At 37.0% G+C, this 23,059-nt stretch overlaps 1 protein-coding gene across 1 annotated transcript in view; it reads right to left on the bottom strand.

Annotated features, from left to right (window-relative positions):
- FAM193A (family with sequence similarity 193 member A) overlaps nucleotides 1–23,059 on the bottom strand; it is a 76,197-nt gene that overhangs the window by 10,392 nt on the left and 42,746 nt on the right. The window contains exons 8-18 of the mRNA XM_014895251.2: nucleotides 19,460–19,604; nucleotides 14,685–14,762; nucleotides 12,999–13,111; nucleotides 12,602–12,844; nucleotides 10,568–10,721; nucleotides 10,282–10,461; nucleotides 7,138–7,389; nucleotides 5,022–5,220; nucleotides 3,478–3,750; nucleotides 2,858–3,140; nucleotides 825–1,011 (exon numbers count right to left, since the gene is read on the bottom strand). Coding sequence (XP_014750737.2) covers nucleotides 825–1,011; nucleotides 2,858–3,140; nucleotides 3,478–3,750; nucleotides 5,022–5,220; nucleotides 7,138–7,389; nucleotides 10,282–10,461; nucleotides 10,568–10,721; nucleotides 12,602–12,844; nucleotides 12,999–13,111; nucleotides 14,685–14,762; nucleotides 19,460–19,604 — 2,107 coding nt within the window. The remainder of the gene's footprint in view (nucleotides 1–824; nucleotides 1,012–2,857; nucleotides 3,141–3,477; nucleotides 3,751–5,021; nucleotides 5,221–7,137; nucleotides 7,390–10,281; nucleotides 10,462–10,567; nucleotides 10,722–12,601; nucleotides 12,845–12,998; nucleotides 13,112–14,684; nucleotides 14,763–19,459; nucleotides 19,605–23,059) is intronic.

Genomic DNA, 23,059 nt, shown 5'->3' with positions numbered 1-23,059 from the left:
ACCAGCAAAACAAAGCCTATTAACTTAAAAATCTGGCCACTTCAAATGAGTAACTTACTGTGCAGTCAAGCACAAATCAAGCATGGACATGGTGGGAACATGCAAGGAGAAATGGGATCCCCTCCCTGGCCCCTTTAGGCCACAGGGGCTTTTAATTCACTTGAAGAACTAAGATGAAACTGACCTGATCAAATACGTGGCAAATAAACCGAGCTTTTACTTCAAATAGGAAAAATGCCAGTGACTCAAATTGTACCAGTATAAAACAGGCCATACATAAGTTTACAAGTTAAGAAAAAATTAATGTGTTCTATTTTAGCTAAGAATCTAGAGTTTTTTCTTTTTTTCTCCCTTTAAAAAATTGTATTGAAGTGAATACTTTGAGGATTGCTATTCTTACACATTGTGGACTAGTTGATAAATTGCTGTAAAGATTCAAACTAATACCCTATATAAAGCATACTTTTACCCAGCCTCACCACATTAATTTTAACTACAGTACTACAAAGGCATGAATGAATTTCGTAAAGTTATTTAAATGGCTCAATTCCCCTGTTTGCAGTTTCAGTCAAACATGGCATCTATTATCCAAGTCAGTTGCCTCCTAAATTTTAGTCAGTTTTATTGCTCTTAAATGCTTTGAACTGGAAAGGTTTATTTCAATCCTTCATTTCAAAGAGGAAAATTACTTTTTAACTCCTTTTACAACTTCTTGAGTGAGTTCCAGTGCCATCCCCTAAGATGCAATCTGATAAATCACATGCAACCGATGATGAGTAAGTGACAAAAAAGCAAACAAAAGCATTTAAATTACAAAAACTTACTCCTCCATGGCCGAAGAACTCACAGTAACAGCAGTCACAGTATTTTCCTTCCTTCTGATTTGTGGAAGTTGAGGTACTGGAGCTATGCTCTGAACAGCTATCTTCATCCTGGCTCTCCTCTCCATCATACTGCTGATGATCATACGTGTTACTGTTCTCACAGCGATGGCCCTCACAATCAGGATCACTATGTTAAATTAAAAAAAAAAAACTTATAAAATCTTAATGATAATAAATAAGGTATATAATATTATTATATATAATAATTTTTTTAAAGAAATATATACATGTCCTGCCTCTACCAGGAGCAATGGATCTCAAGCAGCCACTAGTGATTCATCAAATTCTAAAGCTTTCATTCACTAGCCTGCAAATGGAGACATTTAAAACCAAGTATTAGGATAAAATGATACACAGGAAAGTGATCTCTAAAAAACTAATGGAATTACTCCCTGAACAAGCAGACTAGAGAGTGAGTTTTGTAATTGTTCTTCCTGGCTTTAAACAGGTAAAGTATTTTAGAAGAAGTGACTAGCTTTTTAAAATGGAGTAGTTTTGAAACTGCTGCCCATCTCACTTGTAGCATCAAGGTTTCAAATGCAGTTGCAAATCTCCTGGTCTTAGATTTTCAAGCTCTTGGCTTAAAAAAAAATCCAAGGTCAGCTAAAGCCTAAAAGTTCCCATTACCCTGTCTGCAACTTTATTTTGAAGGGGAAATACTAGCACATCTCCTTAATAAGCAGGCACATGTTATTTGACTCCCCCAGAGCTCTGTATAACTGTGCAGACACCATTTCTACTGCCCAGGTCTTCTAAAACTGAGGTGATTCTGCTTTGAAAGAAAGTAGTATTTAAAAAATCCCCTCTCTTGTCTCTCATTAGTATTTCTTTGTTCTAATGTTAAAGGTGAAAACAGTCTGACTTATCTACAGAATATGTATAAATTTTCCTTCTAACCTCACTCTCCCTCCCCAGAATGCAATCACTGCTTCTGTGTCTGCCAGTTAAGGTTTTTGTTTTTTTTTTTTTTTTACAAACTAAAAATACCATGTTAGCACCTGGAAACTATGATAAAAAGTTGGATTTCTACTGTGTCCGTATTCAATTATGTCCCTGCACTAGGTAAGAAAAACTCTTTACAAAATGGCAGTAATTTCTCAAGTATGAAAGAACAGTCACTTATCTTGAGATATCATCAATAAAACCCGTTGATAACAGAAATAAGGGCACTTTTAGAAGCATTTACCAAATCTACCTAAATCTCACAACATCTTCTGAAAACTTACAGCAGCCAGGAGACTACATTCATAGCATCCATGATCACAGTCCTACAGGTCACAGAGAGCTTAGAGCAATGACTCAACTGCTTTTCTGTTATGTCTCCACCCTTCAGACACATCAAAGGGCTGGCACCATTGTCAGCCTGCCACAGTACATAAAATGACCAGAAGACAACCCCACCAAAGTCCTTCCCGGCTCCAAGACCTTTGAAAACCTTCAGAAACCACAAAATCCTTCCAAACTAAAACCACTTTATAAAGGGTAGGACTGATATCTAAGACGTCTTAAGTGTAGCCAGGAAAATGTGTCACTATGTGGCAGGTTTCAGGATCTCTTTATATTTTGAGCTAAATTACAGAGTAAGTTTTCACAGCTTTCCTTCCTGCTTGCCACGTAATGCCAAGATGACAGAAAACAGGTAAGTTACACAAGAGGTTTGTGTCTCAGCAGCAGCAATCATTAACCAGTAATCAGAGTAAGAAAGAACACTCTGACTTGTATATCCCAGGTAACATTTCTAAAAGTGAGCAAACATCTGCTTTCAAGCCTCTAAATTCAGTAACTGGAGTTCAAAATTAAATCATGTTGGTGAAGTCTCACACCAAGTTACACACTAAATATCTGCACTTGGTCCCATTTGCTGAACACAAACACAGCTTTCACACTACAACCAGTGGCAAAGGAGAAGAGGTTACCTATTTTCATTTTGTTTCCACTGTAAAAGGGAATGGCAAGAATAACAACAAACTTACCTGCAGACACTTGGTGGGGCACTTACAGAGCTGTCTGTGGTTGAAGTAGGAGGTGCAACTGTAGTAGGACAAAGACCTGAATGAGGATCCACAAATCCAGGGGCTGTTGCAGCAGTTTTGGGGAATGAAGGAGCAGCAAGATTTGGAAGATGCGGTGTGGAGGCTGGAGACAGTGCTGCAGGAGACAGTGAAGGAAGGGATGCTAAACTGGTAGGACTATTTCGTGGTGCAACTGGTGCAGAATGTCTGTGGTCCTCTTTATTAATATTGTGGAACACTTCACCTAAATTGGGGGAAAAAAGAAACCACTTACAGTAAAAAATAATTATTAAGTCCCCATAAACCATCCATAAAATCATATAAAGTACTTTTTATCCTCAGCTTCTATATAAATAGCTGTATTTAAACTCCTTTGTATTACCAGTTTCAAACCCTAACATCAAGGTCTTTCACAAAGTTCTTCAATCCAGAAGTACAGAGATTAATTCAAGAGTAATAACAGAAATTAAGAAAAATCAAGACTTGTAATATTCTACATTTAACACTTACATAAATCCTTATGGTTAGCTAAACGTACTTGAGCCAGTTACTGAAGCTGTATGTGAGTTACAAATCCTTACCTATTGATGAAGGTCTCTTGGATGATACTTTGAACTGGTTGCTGCTTGACTGCACTGTAGTTGCTGTGCAGGAGACAGAAGAAGTGGCAGAAGAGGTTGCCATGACAACTTTATTAGCTTCCATAAAGGCATCCTGGAAATTGTACAGACATTTCTTCTTCGCAGCATTTTTTTTCTCTTTGCTGTCAGTAACTGCTGTTGTTTCATTGCTAGATGTAGTAGGAAGTGCTTCGGGTCTTATTTCTGAGAGTGCTGGTGCTAATATATCACTCCCTTCAATTGAAACACACAGAGTAATTAAGAATCACATAATTACTGGAGTGTCTTTATAGAGTCTAGAATTACACATTCAATAATTCAGATGTAGACACAGGATATATTGTTAATGCTGCATTAGTAGGATTAGTGAAGGGAATCCTCTCCTTTTCCTCTCCATCCTCCCAAATAATGTAGCTGTAACAAAATGTGCTGGAAGTCTCAGAGCAGAATCATAAACCCTCAAGAGAGAACTCTGAGAATGTTACTATATGTGTTAACAAGTAGCAAATGTGTTACAGATACCTTCATCCATTTATAATTAAAAAATTTCAATTGGACAACGTTTTACATGCTAAATATAGGATCTCCACTATCTGAAATCCAGGTAGGCCACAAAAAAATAAGATGGAACAACATATCCTTTTATATATACAAAATGATAAACCATTTATTTATTTATTTATTTGAAATTCCAGTTAACAGAAACACCTTTGTGATAGATCTCACAGATGAGTCTGCCACCAACCATCTGTTGGAACAGCTACCCACAACTACATTTGTAAAGGGATGAGCTGTCCTACTGGGGAAGTTTTCAGGACATTTTTAATGCCTTTCTTTTTAAGTACTGTTGTAGTAGCCTGAACAACTTAGCAGCAGATGAGTCTGAAAAAGAAAGCCAACACACAAACCCCCCAAGACTTCTTTTTTATATAAGTCGAATAAAAAAAGAAGGCTTTTTAGTATTTGCTAGGATGTGAATGGAAAGATTTCTCTCTCTCTAATTTTCTTTTTTTCTCTTTCACTTTAACCATTAGGATTTGCAAATGCTTCCTGGCTTAAATTAATCGTTTTCTAGATTTATGCCTCTGTCTTTCTGAATGATAATGCAGTTATCTGTGTGCATTGTAAGAAACAGGACACACTGCCTCATTACTAGTGCTCTTACTACCCTGTAAAAATAAGGCAGGGTTTTGTGGAGAAGTTTAAAAGTTATTTAAGTTTTCCTTTACTTGCCATTTCTTTACAATATTAAACTTCTGAAGACAAACATAACTCTACAATGACCACAGCTGAAAACCAGCATGCTATTTGTTTGCCTTCAGCATCTTTTCCCCAGGAGGTAAGAATTTATTTTTCAATTTTCAGCCCAAGTGAAGTAGAAGTGGCAGCAAATCTGCCAGAATCCCATCTTATAAAACCATGGCGATAAAACCCACCATTCCTGAAAAGAAACATAAAACATAAAGCTTTTAACTAGTCAGTGTGAAGTAGTAACAAACCCTCACCAGGAATTGTGTCAGGCAAAAATGTAGCAGGATTCCAGTTCTTGTCATTCATCACCTCTGAACCCCAAAGACTTATAAATTTAGAGCTATTCCAATCTGGAGTGCTTCCAAAACAGCTTGGATAAATATGATCTTGGAGAGATGCATTGAATACTTGATGCTTGTTTGTATGGTTCTGAACTGGGGCTGGTGGTAATGCCTACAACAAAAACAGAGTATTTTCTCCATTAATATTCTGTTTGCTTACACAGTCACTCCAACAGCAATATTCAAATCATAGTGTTTTAACCAGGAAAAGCATTATCAAAAGCATAATAGACACGATTTCCCAGAATGATAAAAAGACTAATTCCTTGATAATTGTCGCATATATTGCGGATTGTATATACATGTATATATTTTACACTCACAAAGCATTGCTTTTAGAATCAACTAACTGATGAACAAAAACCATTCAAATCTCAAAAAACAGTTGTGTTAATATATAATTAAAAGCAGTATTTGCATGAATTTAGAACTTGTTAGGAATCACTACCTTTCAAAGCATAAGCTGCCTAAACAAACCAATCTTCTTTGACGTGACAATTATTACCACAGAAGACAACAGTGGAAATAAGGGCAAGAGAAAAAGAAATAAAACACATAAAACAAAAAGTTGGTTATTTTCTTCCTTTTTTCATTTTCAGGTGGCTCCTAACTTAAAATTAACAGGCAAAGAATACACCCTTTCCTTTTAAGAACCAACTCGGGGTTGGGGGGGAAGGAAGCACACACTTTTTCTTGTTTTCTAAAGACACGTTGTTCGGGCTCACCCCATTTCTTCTGGATGAAATTGTTTATACACATTCTAAAATAACCTTTTTCCCGGAGACCTCATGCAACATAAACATTATATTCAATTACTGCCACCTTTAAAAAAGCCAAGGAAAAGCAGGTTTGTTCTCTTTTTATAATAGATTTGATGCAAATTAAAAGCTATGCAGAAGTAGATGAGATATTAAAGTTATCAGTTGAGTCCAATGACATTTCAGACATGAAACTCATGGGCAAACAAACTGCTTATATACCTAGTCTCTCTTTTTTATAAAAAAGGATTTTCATTATCTGCCTAATGGTGAACGGGGGAGAGGCTGGAATAACCTGCATTGAAGAAAATTTGTATACATGGGTGCAAAGAAACAATATGGTTTTGAAACAACAGCAATGGGTTGCTGCTGGCACATTGCAGCTACGGAGCAGAAGTAAGGAAGAGACACCCAAGACAGGAAAACCCAAAGTAGATGTCAAGAAGGACAAAAAGAGCAAGTAAGAGTCATCTTGGTGGATTATTCTACTCTCCTTGCAACCTTGATCACTGGATCAGACAAGAGATGACAAAGATGTACCTAATGACAAAGGCTTTGCCCCTCAGCAGCACCCACAGCTCAGCTGCTTTAAACACATAAACACATGTGAAATAACATCCCCATTAATAGGAATGCTTGGTTTAGACTCATATTTCTGAAAAGCTGTCACTTGGTCCCAATTTTTGTTCCATACCTTTCTCTTGTTTACTACTTGCAGGTTTAAGGTCAAAAGAATTTTGCAGAGCCTGCAGAAATGCAAGTTCTCTTAAAGGACAAAAAACCCCTTACAAATATGAACTAAGACTTCTATGTCTCTGTTTTCTCAAAAAAACCCAACGAGCTCCAACCAAAAAAAAAAAGAGAAGAATCCACAAAAATTTTAACTACAAATCGCAGAATATTATTGCCAAAATGAAATACTAAATCTTTCTGATATATATGAAATGAAGATGTAATAGTTCTCTTACACTGACTGAAGTCCCATCACTGCTTCCAGCATGCAAGACTCATTTGATTCAATATGCTTTCTAATCACAGTGAGACATTATCAGTCTTCCTGACAAAAAAATACCCTCAGTCATTCTGTACGAACCTTCCAGCAGTTCTGAATTTGTCTTACTCCCTGCCCCTCACCATTCCCTGCAAAAGGAGTATTATAACCAAACCACGATTTAAAGCAACTTCTTATTGTTTCACTGACACTCAGTCATGCTGGTTTATACAGTTGTACAGAATTTTTCCATGGATGGAGATGCATCCATCAGGCTTACCTTATTGTGTGTGAAGGGAGAAGCAGTGTACAAGGTGGGATGGATAAGTGGACGAGGCAGATGAGGAATCGTATGCAATGGTATATGTCCATGGATGTGAGGATAAAGATGAAGTGCAGGATGTGCAGGTTTTTCAGGATTCATAAATTGGTGCCCAGCAGGCAGGCGTCCAGTTGCAAGTGCAGAGACTGTTAGTCCTGAGGCTTCTTGTTTGCAAACGTGACATTCACAAGCATTTGGACCTTGGTCAGCCTATAAAAACCCCAACAAAACCCATTAAACAATTCAATCTACTCAACATGCATAAAATCTTAGTAATCAGTAGTATTATTTCATTTTGCATACATCAATTAATATTTTCAGAGCATCCACAGAAGTTTTTTCTAGTACCAATAGAAAGGCCTCATAGTGAAGCAAAAGCACTAGTGAATAATCTCTTACTTAGAAGAATACCCTAAAAACTGAGAGATTTCATACCATACAGAGATTTAATGTCCACTTTCAGTGACAACAAACAAAATACTGATACAAACCTTGACAACATTTGATCATTACTAGGCAACTACCCCAGTATAAAAAGAAAAAAATGAACTAGATTAGTATTTTCCACAATTTTCCAAGCATATGGAAAAAAATAGGTGTAGGAAGTAGTGCTAAGAGTTGATTAGCTGATAAAATCAGAAGCAGTCCTCAGCTGCATTAGGCAGAGCACAAACAGCAAGCACTGGTGAGACCAGTGCCAGGGTCAGTTCCAGGATCCCCAGTATGACACATGGGGACACTGCTGTCAGACCACTGAAGGACCACAAGGATGGGAGCATCTGTCAAGCAGCAAATGAGAGCACTAGGACTGTTCAGCCTCAACAGAGACTCAGTGGGATCTCACCAGTGTGTCTTCCCTGACTGGGTGGGGAAGGGAGGAACAGAGAGAACAGCACCAGGTTCCTCTCAGTGCTATCCCATGAAAGGATCAGAGGAAATGGACACAGACTGAAATACAGGAAATTCCCCTCAAACCGCTCATCAATGAGAGTGGCTGAACACTGGAACATAGCACCTACACAGTTCTAGAGCCTCCACTCATGGTGGTACTCAAAACCCAACTGGACACTGAGCTGATCAAGTTTCTCTAGATGATCTTGCTTTGACCAAGAAGGTTGGTCTGGATTATCTGCACAAGCCCCTTCCAAACTCAACTGCACTGTAAATGTGTGAGGCTGACATTTCTCACAAATTCTCAAAAATTTCACAATCACACCAATCATGAAAAATCCACACTTCAGGAACTTGTACTGATCTCAAAGTATCAGCCTCTGTTGTCTCAAAAGAACTCAAGACTTTAGAAGAAAAGCAGCCAGGAAAGAGCAGCTCTATTTCCCTTTCAGCTCATAACTGTTTCCTGCCACTGTCACCTGACATTTCACTGGTAGATAATTTTACCAGCAGCAATACCAAGACTACTTGCCAATTTCTCCTTTTTCCCCACCAATGTGGTAGTTCACATTTTTCCAAAAATGTAACATTAAGTATTAGCTTTCTAGAGAAGAACTGACAGGTGATGCTCTTCTTAAATACCCCTTCCTCTCAGAAACAAGTAACTCATCATTATCACTTAAAAGCAATACAGCCTATAGCAGAAGGTGTATTTTAACAAATAACAGATTTCATAAACCAAATACAATGACTGAATTAATTTTGTGTATTAAAAAAACAAAAAAACCCTTAACTTTATAACAAAAAAAATAGTACTATCCAGAAATCAACACTTATCTACTAATAAATGAAAATGGGAAAAGTATTTCAAACAAACTGATGAGACTCAAAACCCAGTTCTGACAAACTGGGTACTGAAAAGGAATCCAAGAGAAACAGAGATACTGGGTAAATTAGCAAATTCAAGAGGTAATGCCAAAAAAATCTCAAATTCACATGATATGTACCAGTGAAATCCATCACTTAAATACACTACACAACTCTGCTCTGATTACAAGATCAGACTGAAGAAAAAAAAGCCATTAAGAGTTCCTCAGAGTCATTCTGATAATATTCTTATTTGTCAAAGAAAAGAAAAAAAAAAAAAGAGAAAGGCTAAATCTATATTTTTATCTAGCATTCTAGTTGGCTTCCCTCAGGCAAGCAGACTTACATAATCTCATTTGATTTTCCACAACAAATACCGAATCTCTTCACCAGTTTCAAACTAGTCTGACAGAGGTCTCACCCTATGCAATTTTTATGGCATTGGTCAGCCATACATAGAAAAAATCCTCGACATACTTGCTGAAAGAAAAGTAGTTTAATACTCTTAACATATTAGAAAATACTTCCAGTGGAAGGTCCTAAAATATCCTAACCAGAGGATAACATCTGCTGGGAGATACTTGTTGTCTAAGCTCTCAAAGGTGCACCAATATGGGCTCTCTTGTGCAGTAAGAAGAAATAAAAGTGACAGTCTCCCTCAAATCTGTGGACCTGTTTTGTAGCTGCAGGGTAACCCAGAGTGAAATGCACATGGTTACAAAGACAAATCCATTGGATACTTTGCTTTAGTGCTCAGTTGTTAAACCAAACACCCCTACTAGCAGAGAAGATAGTCTAGGGGTGGTTCTGTAGGTTGTTTGATGACCTCACAGCCAAGAGCTTCATAATCTTAAACCATTAAAAAACAAACAAACAAACATCCCAAGACCCATGACGTTAAGTCATGCAACTGATTTAAATACACAGGGTTTACATAGGGAAAGATAATCCTCAAAGAGAATATGAAAGAAATGTGTTAACTACGTATTCATAACATCCACTCTCCACCCTAATGAATTTCAAATAACATAACACTCATTTTCAGCAAAGGCCAGATTGATCTTCCAAACAGAAATGCTTGATAGTTTATGTTTCTTATTCATACAGGTAGAAATAGGCTCTTCCCCTTTTCCTGAAGCAACTTTCAATATAACTAACATACTTCAGGTTTTGTCTAAAAGATTATTTGACATGACAATATAACAATTAGTTGTTTTAGGTGCCACATGTATCTACTGACAACTTCATATTTTAAATTAAAAAATTGACTATGTAAATGTCTTCTCATGCAACAGCCACATTTCAGAAATTAATCTACTATAAGATGCTTTTAGATGACTGTACCTGCTGACTGGGGTAAGAAGGTGGTGGACTATCCATTTTTGTTTCATCTTTCCTTAATGTCCTTTTTCCTAGAGACATTTCCTCCTTTTGAGTCCCTGGTGGTTCACCACTGCTCTCCCCATCTGCTTCTTCATCATCTGCTTCTGAGGAACTGCTGCTAGTACTGCTGACCTGAGGAGACTGGACAACATTAACTCATTAACATGGGGACATTAACAAGGACAAGCATGTCTCCAGTGAGCACATCCAAAAACCAGAAGAAACCAGGACACTGTAAATGCTATACCTCATCTTTCAATGCCATGTTTTCGCCGCCGCCGTTTAGCTCGCTGTGGATTCCATTCATGTTGGCTACAACCTCTGCATCATCATAATTATTCAGTGGGTAGATGTCAGCAAATTTTGCTGATAATGGGGCAACATCATCATCATCACTACCACTGAGGGGAAAAGAGGCTTAGATAAATCACAGTGCTCAGTTACAGTGAAAGCAGCTAGAATATCAAGATGAAATAAAGTTGAGGGCATCCCTTGTATAAATGTTCAAATTAGGAGCCAATGGATGGTCTTCCAAGTTGTTTAACTGAATTTACTTTTTCAAACAAGCAAAATCAAACAACCTGAATGCAGCAGTCACACGTCTAAATGACAAACTCGATTGAAACTTGATTGGTTTTGGGTAAAATATTTTTCAAACACTGTTTTCTCATCAAAAATCTATGGAATTAGTAATTCCAGGATATTGATGACCTTTCATTTGATGAAAAAAGCTTTATGCCAATGTCTTCACAGAAACTGCGAAGTGGAAAAACCCACAATACAAAATTTGAGTTTTTCCACATGTTAAATGTCACACATAAAACCGGACAAACTGAACACATCACAGTAGCTCTTAATAGCAATTAGTTTGTAGACAACCCCACATCTGCATGCTTTTCAGAATCTGCTCTAAAATACTTAGTGGAATTTTCTTGCCTTACAGACAGATAGTAAAAGGACGTGCATGTTTAATTACTCACTCCAGGGAAGTGTTGCAAAGATTGGTTAGTTCATGTTGCTACAATAATCCAGAACTCTTAAACTGTGCACTTTTATCTTGTTGCATTCCATAAAATACTGAGCCAAAATTTAATTACATGATGGTACCATCAGGCATATTTCAAATGTGCAATGAAGAAACAAAACACAGCAGATAGTATGAGACATAAAATGGCACTTCCCCAAGTAGCAGTGGTATTTCCTTAAAAATAGGCTTCTTACAGTAAATACTACTTGGATTCAACTGAACTAGTTTCTGAAGAGACAAATTGAACAATTTTTGACATTTCAGCACCAAAATTAGTGAGAGTTTATAAAAATGGCAAAGCACACATTTAAGAATATGTAGCTCTTTTCAAGTGCTCCTTGAATAGGTTCAGAAACTACAGCTCTGTAATGAAATATTAAACCACTGGTGGTAGTAGATAAATGTTTAGAGGAAATGGAACTTAGTGACTGACAGTCACCAGAAACATCCCACACATCTGCACTGTCCTTGTTCACAGTGTATAAGGGAACACTACAGCAAATTCCCTTGACTCTACCTACAGAAGGTACTGGATTATTTCAGTGTTCCCATCCCAGAAGTAACTCAGGTTGGGGGTTTTTTAAGTATTTCTTTATCACATCACAGAGGAGACTCTTGGTTAGCTGTATCCATACTAAGTAAAAAAGCCAGCCCACCAAGAGCTTTAAAACTCTTTGGAATTATGAAGGGGTGGAAGTCCACCATTAGACTGACATCTCAAATCTGATAATGACTTTGATTAGAGTATAAGAAATTGGCTGGCAGATACTTCTGATAGGGACAATAATTTTTGATGCAAGACATATTAACACAGGCTCAACAATCCTAAAAGCCATATAATAAAGGCTTTTTTAGAAACTAAAGCAATTCATATGAAATGATAATCCTTGAAAGAAAGGAATGCCAGTTTCCTTGCTTAGTTTAGGAAAATCTGACATTTTAACCCAGTGCTCTAAAGGAGATCCATATCTGATATCCTTGTAATTGCAAAGCAGGAAAAGCACACACTACAAAAACTTCTAGCAACACTAGCAATACAGCATGTTCAGAAATTTTCAGAAATTTGACAGCATCTCTTTTAACATATGTATGTTTGCACAACATACAGCTGGAGTTCTAGCCAGCTGAATACACTACCATTATTAAATAATTTTCTGAATCAAAAGTAGCATTATATAATGATAAGCAGGCAAATTACATTGGCAGGCTAAGTTCGATTCACTATAAAAATTTAAAACAGAAAATGGAACTTACAAAGTTGGTGCAGAACCATTATCTGCAAGGATGAGTCTGGGATGTTGCTGAATTGTGATAGGTGAGCTGGAACCCGATCCTGAACTGGCTGAAGACATACTGGGTGGGCGGATCTCAGATAAATAATCCGGAGCAGAATCAATTTGTAGTGGTAACTGGTTAATGTGGATATCATCCGTTATGGGAGAATCCATGATGCCACACGTTAAAATGTGTGAAAGGCTGCAGTCATCACAAGTACATCTGTTCAAGAATGAAATTACAGATTTTTATGACCTTGTTTAACCAGCATTTATTTAAAATAACCACAATTCTTTGTTCCAATAATGTATTTCTTTTTTCCTTGAACAGGAAAGTAGTGATTTATTATGATTTCATACTAAAAACATCAGCTCACCTTCTTCTATAATTACAGTTGGGACAGTCAGGCATGCTCAAACGTGATGACAGCATGTGTCTCATTGTGTCTGTGAAGTTGTTCTCCCCAGATAGTGCTTTCTTGTTATTAAGCTGAAGTAAATGGTAAAGGCAGTGTTTTAGTAGTGCAAGTCTTCCCATCAAAATTCAATGGCACATAATGACAAGTTACATAATCAAAAAGGGTTCTTTGGGGAAAATAATTGAAAAGCAGAATAATTCAGAATCATTGCATGAATCTGGCATTTTGATCACAAAAAGGAAGCCCAAAGTTAAAACAACAAACATCTGGCATCAATACTCTTCAAATAAAGTATGTCTCTACTATGAAATAGCAAAGTGGACAAGTCCAACTGCTTGACTCATTCATATGTACATCTTGCACGGTATTTCTGCTGATGCATTTTGAACTTGAGCAGCTTTTGTCTTGTTTCATGATATGCAACAAAGGACACTGCTGGCAAATGGAGAAAGCAAACTGACCCTCAACTTGCAAATAAAAAAAAAAATTCGGACTAATTTGGTAGCAGCAATGGTATAAAGTCAAAGGTAGCTGCCCAAAACAGGACTTGACTGCATTAGTGAAAAAATACAATCCAAATAATCTCCACCTGGCAGAGGCCTAATCCTGAAAGCACCTAATTTCATTAGAAACCTACAAGCCTTAGGTTAAACAAGGATGTGCCTAAGCTCCCACTTCTATAGATGCCCAGACCTGATCCTTACCTAAGCAGCCATGGTCTTACAGCTCACTTAAGGCCAATTAGGATCAAAGAAAAAGAGGATTCTTCCTCAAGTCCTCTGAGGAGACCTGTATACCAGATGCTCTGAAGACATGGTTAACACAGGCTTATGTTCCTTATGGGAAAAAGTACTTACTGATGACTGCTTTGAGACATTGCCAATTTAAGCTTAAGTTTAAGTTTATTAAAATGTACTATCATACTCTCTCTGGCTCATGACTAGCGTTTCTTTCTGCATACTGGTACAGGAACGGAGAGGTTCTCCATCCAGAGTTGACTCTAGCCGAAGCCCACTGTACTCTTATGGAAAGCATGATGCACACTTGAACACTTCTAGGCTGCAGAAAAGAGTACTGAGTCTTAAACAGCAGTTTTATAATAAGGTAGAAACTTCTACTGGCCCCTCTCTGCTTACAGCTTAAAAAAAGGAACACAGTTCTGTTCAGCCCTTTCCTCAAAGAACAGATGCAGGAGCTATCTCTGGAGTCTCAGCAGGTGGAATCACCTGCCCTGATACTGAGGCTCATACTCCTGCACACACACAGGCATGTTAAACTCTTGAGTACAATATTCCCTACCATGTAGATCAAGACAGCTCTACACTCAATGTATTGGCTGTTTTGGCTCCTACTCTAAGGCAACCAAAATTCCCCTTTTTTTGTACAAAGATTTTAAACACCTGGCATTCAGTCCTAAGACACAGTGTTTATGTTTTACCTTCCAGTAAATCAGATTACATACTTTTACCTGCTCTTCTTGGATCTCACTTTTCTGTATTTTAGCTGATCAAATTTCATGCCTGGCATAGTTGCAGAATTAGAACACAGAACTAGTATGACACACCACACTCACGTTTGCATCTTAGAAATAAATATATGTGTAGCATTAGCATAACTTAGAATGGTATAAAAAAAAAATCCTACCTGCTCTTCAATAAAACGCCTCTGTTTAAAAAATTCCCAGTCTTCCTTTAGCATGCGCTGCTTTGTTTTCATTGCCATCTAAAACAGAATTTGAGGAAAGCTCATTGATAGAACAAGAGAAAACCTACTTTGTTGTCAACTGGCCTGTTTCATTAAACCTAGCTTAGCTATAATATTCTGCAAGTACTTAGACACTTAGTCAATATGAAATGTGTTTTATATGCTAATAATTTGAGTCATTTAAACAAAATATTTTATATTAATTTACATGATTTTTCTCTTGTATTTTCCACTCTGATTTTTCCACTGTTACTCCTTATGTTAATATTTATTTTCATTAAATAGTTTCATAATATTTTTAATAAACAGTGATTGGTATTAAATACTCAACATCTCAGATTCATTACAATCCATTAAAATCTAGAGATACTGGACTTATGGCAAGGCCTCAATGCAGGCTCAAGTGTAAACCCTGAAGTACTACATGTGGAACTAATAAGCCAAAGAGTCAAAAGAATCAAAAGTAGTGACTTAGACTAACACTATTTATTCCTCAAAGTTCCTCATGCCCTTTGATTTATCTAAGGCTGCAAAAATACTTTATAATTATTCGTCTCTCAAATCATATCACCATAAATGTACAAAGAGTCCATAACTTTTTGTAAACAAATGATATTTTTCTGATTTAGTAAATACATTGACTCTGAGGGACACAAAAGCTTTCATGAACTGTAACACAACAAAATGCAAGAACAAAACTCCTCCTGTTGTACGTTAAAACATTTTAACAGCATTACTTCATCAGTGAGGAAAAACAACTACCGGGGTTATCTTTTACAGTTGTTCTTAAAAATTGACCTAAATATCAGCTTATAGAATATAAGAAATTGCTTCATAAATTAGGTTAGTGAGCCAAGACCAGTAGGTTCCACCATTAGCAACATTATTTTTATCTTCAAAAGCATGCCTGCAGAAATTCATACTTGATAAAAAGTTAAAAGTCCCACTACTAAGCTAAGCAAACTATTGCTATTATTATTTAACTTAGGAAGATGAATTTTTAAGCAGGGGATCTGAAACAGTATTAAGTGGGAAAATTTTGCCTAATTAATTTCTGAAGCTACCAGCATCATTTTAGTTACCCCTGTGGATTTGGATTTCCTTTGCTCCGGTGAGATAACAGTAACACTAAAAAAATGAGTTTACCATATCCATATGTGTTTAAAAAAATAAGAAAAAAAGGGCACCCATGAAATATTCTTAAATCACTCATACAATTTCTTAGACACACTAAAAGGTACTGGAGAGCCTGTGGCAAGCAACATCAAATTTCATGCTGGATGGACTATTAGCTCCTGAGAACCCTTGAGCTATATTTAATGCCAGCAACTGTCACTGGTTTGGGTGCCCTGACACCTGAACCCTCAGCATCAGTCAGCCACCTCCATTCACTGCACTTTGTAAGAGAAGACTTTTAACGCCAGACAATGACATTTAGAACAGCCAGTGCATTAACTGGGAGCTGCCTACTCAAGCCTGCCAAGAAACTGTCACAGCAAACACCATGGGCTAAGTCCTGGTACCTGAGCACTAATGGGAACAGGAGCTGACACTCAAGTTTTCCTACTTTCACCTTTGCAGTCTTTTCAATACTCCATGTCTACAAGTATCTAAAGTTATTGATTCCATAAATAATAGTAACTCACTTCTCTCCCTCCCTTCTTTTCCCCAGTGAGTATTTATTTCACCAGAGCAAAGCAGCTGCAATACAAACCACATGAATTATGCCCACGAACTCTCCTAGGGAGTGAGAGATAAATCCAAATGCCGTCAGAAGAAAAAACTTACACTTCAGTCTTGTACATCTGGACTGAATACACTATTATCACTGCCCAATGGAGAAGAGAGGGCCACTACTACCCTCTTCCTTCCTCCCTATTTATTTGAGGCTAAGAAATATTTCAGCTCCATCAGACAAGCAAGACAGACAGGTGAACAAGTAGTTTTCCATTGTGAAATGGATTTAATCATGAAACGAAGCCAGCAGTCTGGTCAGAACAGAAATATAACATTAAATCATCTGTGAAAACTCTGATGTCCATACATATATCACAGGATGCTTGTTACTTCCAAATTTTAAAGTCTGCACCAAATGTAAATTGCACATTTGACTTCCTAAATTCTACATGTGAATCAATTTTCTTTACAATAAAAATAATTCCTCCTATCACAAACTCTCAGCACACAAAAATACCAATTGCTTCAATTATCTACACAGCCACCATACAGACAAAAAAACCCATTTATGCCTAGCCTATGCTATTTTATCTATTAAGTTGACCAGGAGTGTAAAAAAATTAAAAATCACACATTAATATGGAAAGACAAGCAAAAAGCTCTGCCCGAGCAAAAGCATTTCAGTTGAAAAAAAAAAACCAACAAAACGAAACACCCTTTGGCACAAAGCACATTTGACTGTGTAGCCATTACTTGTTGAAATAACCTAGGACCTCCTCAGGTAAATGCAGTGTAAGTTTGGTAAGGAAATCAGTATCTGAATGTACAGGCTGCATACACTTAACACTCTCCTGTACTCAAGATATTCCAAAGATTTTCCTCAGATTTAACATATGATTAATACAGGCACTTATACAGATGATTCCTTATTCTAAACTTTATCACAGCATACACACGTGGCCCAGCAGAGTATTAAGTTATGTCTGTGCATGACACAGCTGTCTTACACCATCTTAAACAATTAATTTGTATTGCTTGCAAGAGCTATTCTTTTTTTACCAACAAGTAACATAACATATTGTAGTGGAGTGTTCATCAATTACCTTTGCTGATGCCCTGTTTTGTGTATAGTTCCACAATACATAAATAAGAACCATTCTTAAACCTCCTTTGCTTTTTTACCTTTCAAATGCTACAACAAAACCTCACAATTTTGTTGAGCCAAGAAATAAGCAACTGATGAGCACACATTTACTGGTAAGATCCACACTTTCTATACTAGCAGGGCCTTCTCATTGCTATCTTGTTGACAAAAATATCACTGCAAATTCAGGTATGATGATTATACTGAATAATGTGGTTTTGATCAAAAGAGTATAACCACAGGTTATCACCAACACAAGGTTTAAGGCACGACTGTGAAATCTTTCTTCTACAAATTAATACCAATATAAATATCAGTATCTTCTTTAAAATTTGATGGTTTAAGTTTTACAATTGTTTCCCCTATGTGCCCCCCCTCCCCCACCTTTGCAGGTACTTTTGGTCATCAGGAAATCAGTCATCACATTCAACTGCCCCAACTGGGAGAAGAGTGCCTGTTTGCATAGGATACAAGCTTCACTGAGCAAATTTTAAAAATGCTACAAGATGGGACTTGTGGCAGCTGCATGGTCACTTGATAAAGAAATACAGAAAAGTCAGTTAAGAGCTGATTATCAAGTGGTGCAGAACAAACAGTCAGAAAGCAAATATGAATGTGACTCCACAGAAATGTTATTTTAAAAAAATAGCTAAATGATGGTAGTGGACTCCTTTCTTACTAGAGAGGCAATATTAGACAGCCATGACACCCTCACCCCATGGGAAAGATGATTTCTAATAGCATAAAATGTGAGATAATGACATTTTACTGAGCTGCAATCAAATATAAAGGTGCACAAAAGCAGCCAGACCAAGAGAAAACTTTTTAACTCAAAGCTCACAGATGCAGTCCCCAAATATAGAGCAAACTCTAAAAATAAAATTAGTTATATCCTGTCTCCATCGTTAAGGCACTGGAATTAATGGTAAAAGTTCACTTAAATCTTCAAGACAGGAAACAACTTGTAAAGGACATTTACAGTGTATCATAAGACTAAAGTATGCTTGTCATCTAAAGAAGCAACATAGCATTACAGAATCTCAAATTAGTTCCCCATATTCCTATTACTCATAAAACTTCAAAATAGAAGGGAAGTTCTATAGAATTCTCTATCTTCAGTTATTTCCAAGAAATTTTTCTTCTAGAACACTTAAGATTGAATTAAGCAGATTTTCACTCTTTTTGCAAGATGTATTAAAAAAAATTGAGCTTTTTGAGCATGAGACAAAAGCCACAGGATAAATTTTTGAAGAGTATAAACAACCACTTGCAAAATAAACAGCTATTTTTCTGACAATTAAGCTCTCAGCAATGTAGAAGTCAGCACAATAACATGATTATTTTCTGAAACACAGCACAAATTCAGAAAAATAAGCTATCAGATCATACACTTGATTAAAGGACTGCTTCAGAGGTCCAAATATTTAGGCATTGAGATAAGCTGCAATTCCCATTTTGACAACTTTACAATGATCATCATCACACTGACACATGCCATAATTTTTAAAAGCTACCACTTCCTCTGGATTTCATTTAGCACTCTTATCATTTTGAAAGCTTAGGGGGTTTTGTGGAATAGGTTATTTTTATTTCTTGTGGCTCATTTACTGGCTAACATAATTATAAAATGTTCAAAGACCATCTCTAAACAAGAGCAAACAATCTGCTTCAACAATTTAAAAATGCCATTGTGCAATCACCACTAAGTCTTGGAAAGTTAATGCTTTTCTACTGTGAATGACTAACATGAATGAAAAAAGTTACATTTTGTTGCTTCAATGCCCTGGATAAAAATACCCAAGACATTATTATTCTTCACTGAAGGCACAGTCCTGCATGGACTGCATGCTTCTCCCTACATAATCAGTCTTGAGACTGTTTGCATGACTCTTACCTGTTCATCAACATAATCATCTATTCTTTTCTGGCATTCAAGCCATGCTTCAGCAACTTGGCCCATTTCCTGTTCCAGCTGATGATACCTTTGTAGCAAGGTACTATACATATCTTCACTACAGGAATCTTGTGTTGTTCCAAGCCTAAAAGTTCAAATAGCACTTGTTACAGAAGAGACATTTCACTGAAGAATCATGTTTTTAAGTTCTGCCAGCCAAAAAGAATGTTGTGAAAATGCGATTGGCACACCTAGGCCCACAAAGCTGCTTGTAACACAAAAATTGTGTATTTTTAGAAGTTTTCCAAAAACTGTTCAAACCCTGCTTATTCCAATCTTCTGTAACCAACAATAGCAATAATGTGGGAAGTGCCACATTGCTAGAGCCTCTTTCCCATGAACAACCAGATGACAAGTTTGTTTGTTCAAATTTTGTTGCTTGATATATTTATCCTTCCAAATTATATGGGCTAAATATACATGTTGACTATCCACTGCAGAGCTACATAATAAAAATAAAGCCAGAAGCTTGTTAAGCAGAACTCTCATGACCAGTGCTAAAAAGATTACTAGATGAGTTGGAGTTGCAGGTGGGAAATGTGCTGTACAAGAGGCAAGTGAGATACAAGCAGTTATCTACTATCACTTGAGCAGCATGGAATTCAAAACACGGGTATGCCAGTCACTGCTGACTGTCTCTGTGAGGAGCCCCAGAAACAGGAGACAGACTTACCTGCCTTCCTACTGCTGCAGCTTTGCACAGCACAATGCTTCTGAAGTAAATATGCCAACTCCCAATACACTGACTTCACAAATAACAAAAGACAAAATTCTACTCAGTAACATGTGTTTAAACCACGCTGAATTGTAATGACCTGTCAATTGACATAAATAAGCTGAAGCTTTACAACATTTTTCTACTCATTAATCAAACTGTGTGGTAATTAATTAGTCACAGAGGTTGTGTAGCAAATCAAAGCCAGAACCAAAAAAACAAAACTGAAGCATCTCAAAACATGATATTTTCCTAGTTCCAGCAATTCAGGGAGGTTTGTTATAGATTTTCATTGCAATAGTGTGTCAACCCAGCCTCAGAACCACACAATCCTGCCTGTCACCCAGCAAAGAACTAAGCCCTTAATTTTAACTTGGCAATTAAGCATAATGAAGAACTGAGCAAACAGACAACTCAATAAGCACCAGGTTACAGCTGATAGTGTGAATTTGCCAATAAATTCAAATTTGCTTTGTTGTTTTTGCCCAGAACCTGCAACACAACCACTTAAGAAGGATGCACAAGCAACTCTGCACATTAAAACTTGGGATGTCCATGGGCTGAAGAGTACAAAAAGAAGTTTCAAGGGATACAGTGCCTTTAGGATACAAGACTTCCCTACTATTACTGCAAACACTGTCAACTCCCATTACTAGACCAAAATTTACTATTTTTTTTGGAACCTCTGTTTCTGGTATTACGTAATTATGCGAAAATCAGATCCCTACTATATAAAAATCAGTAATTTGTTCTCATAACTGCTCCTGACTAGTACTATTCTTTCACACAGTAGATGGGTACAAATTATTTTTAAAAATGCGCCCAAGTTAGAAGCAAAAGAACTAAATTTAAAAAAAATTGTATTAGAAATGCAATAGCATTTACACTTTAATTTCTTATTGTAACTCTGAATAATGCTAACTAAATACTAATGATAGTAAATACACTTTCACCCCCCAAGGCAAGTATAAAGCAACAATTTAATTAACATTTCAGTCCTCTAAACAGAGGTAGAATATGTTCCTCAACTGCAGGAAAAAAAAAAAGGGTAACATATATAAAATTTTACATGAATTGCTCACTTTAAAGTAACTGACACTTCCAAGCAATATCTGTTGATAAACTGTACACCTACATGTTTTGATCGGGAGTACATAACTTTTTGGACAATGGCATTTAACCAAAACCCTGCAAATATCCTCAACCACTGTCCCATCCCATGCTGGGAAAGCAAAGGGGACAGAGAAGCCCCAGATATCACTTCATTGGTCACCACATCCCAATAAATCAGTGTGGTGAAAGCAGAAGGCATGTCAGAAGCTGCATGCAATCAGAAGCATCTGAACCCAATCAATATTATTTAACCTCTAAGAAACTCTTCATATTGACACCATCAGAAAGTACTACCCACTCACCTTTGAAAGGATTTTCTCAAACGCTCATTATGAAAATACATCCTTAGGAAATGCTGTGTCTGACCTAGAAGCCCTGCTGGCTAATTAACTCTTGCTAAGCCATGGACAGCCCTTACAGCTGGTCTACAGGCTGTGCAGCTGAGCTGCCCCCTAAACAAGCCACAGATACTGACTGTAGCCAAGATATAACACATGAAGACCCTGGTAGTTTACCCCAGCAGATGTCCCCTGTCAGCTGCAGCATAGTGACTGACACAGCTGATCTTGTACCAGCTAAGCAAATTCCATCTCCACAAGGCTGCTGTTTAAACTTCCCTATGTGAACGCTTTTTCTAGTCTGACATCTGATAAGCATCCTTGGAACTAACCACAGAGCACTAACTACACAGTTAGAAAAAGCCAGAGATACACAAAACATTTCATGTTTTAAGCAAAGAAAGAAAAGACAAACTACCCAAAATCTAAGCAAAGCTGAGGTGTCAAAATGCCATTTCACATTTCTCTTCAGGAAGAGAAAATTTTGATGTCAATGCTCTTTTGTAAAGAAACTGGCAATACTTTCTCTAGTGATTCTCTGTTGACCAAATGTCCAGAGGACTAGGCTGATCCCTGCTTTTCCATGAGGCTTCTGTGATGGAACATTTCTCCACTAATTTCCAGTGGAAGTCAGAAACATATGCTTCCCAGAGAAATCAAAATCTGTCACTTCAAGACACAGAGAACTCAACAGTCAAATCCTAAGAGTTCCATGAATACAAACAAAAACTACACTTACCAAAGAAAAACCAGACACGCTATATAATCTAGAAATGGGAAGCTCGTGCTGAATCTTTCCTATCAAAAAACGATTCATGTCAATCAAACTAGGCAAAATCGTAAGTTCAATGATGCTTCACATAAACTACCTAGCAAACACAAATGCACTGGAAAAGAAACTCCTGATTCTGATTCCATCATATTTGTAAGCTTTAAAGGTGGCTGTCACAACTTCTGTTGTTCTGACTTTAATTGCAGTAGAACAGAACAGGTAAATGAAATGAAAACTACTTTTGTTAAGAAATAACGAAGTTAAGTTAAAGACCATCTCAGCTCTGCAGAAAAAGGCAATATAAACATTTTTATATAGTCAGCACTGCTGGAGTAAAGAAACACAGAGAGGCCTCGTCAAAAAGCATGGACATGATGAAGGATAGTCACAGAAAAAGAAGCCACAGATCACTGGGAAAATACACAATAAAAGAGCATGCTGTTTAACACAGCAATAAAATCAGGTGTTGGGGCAGGGAGAGAAAGGCTTTCAATATCAACTCAGTTTCATCTAAATAAATCGGGTAACTTATGAGGTACTTCAGATTTGTTGCTGAGCCTGGCAACAATTCAACTTTTTTGTTTCCTCTTTTTTCTTTTCTA

The sequence above is a fragment of the Sturnus vulgaris genome, chromosome 4 (assembly GCF_052056855.1).
Source record: "Sturnus vulgaris isolate bStuVul1 chromosome 4, bStuVul1.hap1, whole genome shotgun sequence".
In the NCBI taxonomy this organism is placed as follows: domain Eukaryota; kingdom Metazoa; phylum Chordata; class Aves; order Passeriformes; family Sturnidae; genus Sturnus; species Sturnus vulgaris.
This window is presented reverse-complemented; position numbering and strand designations above follow the sequence as displayed.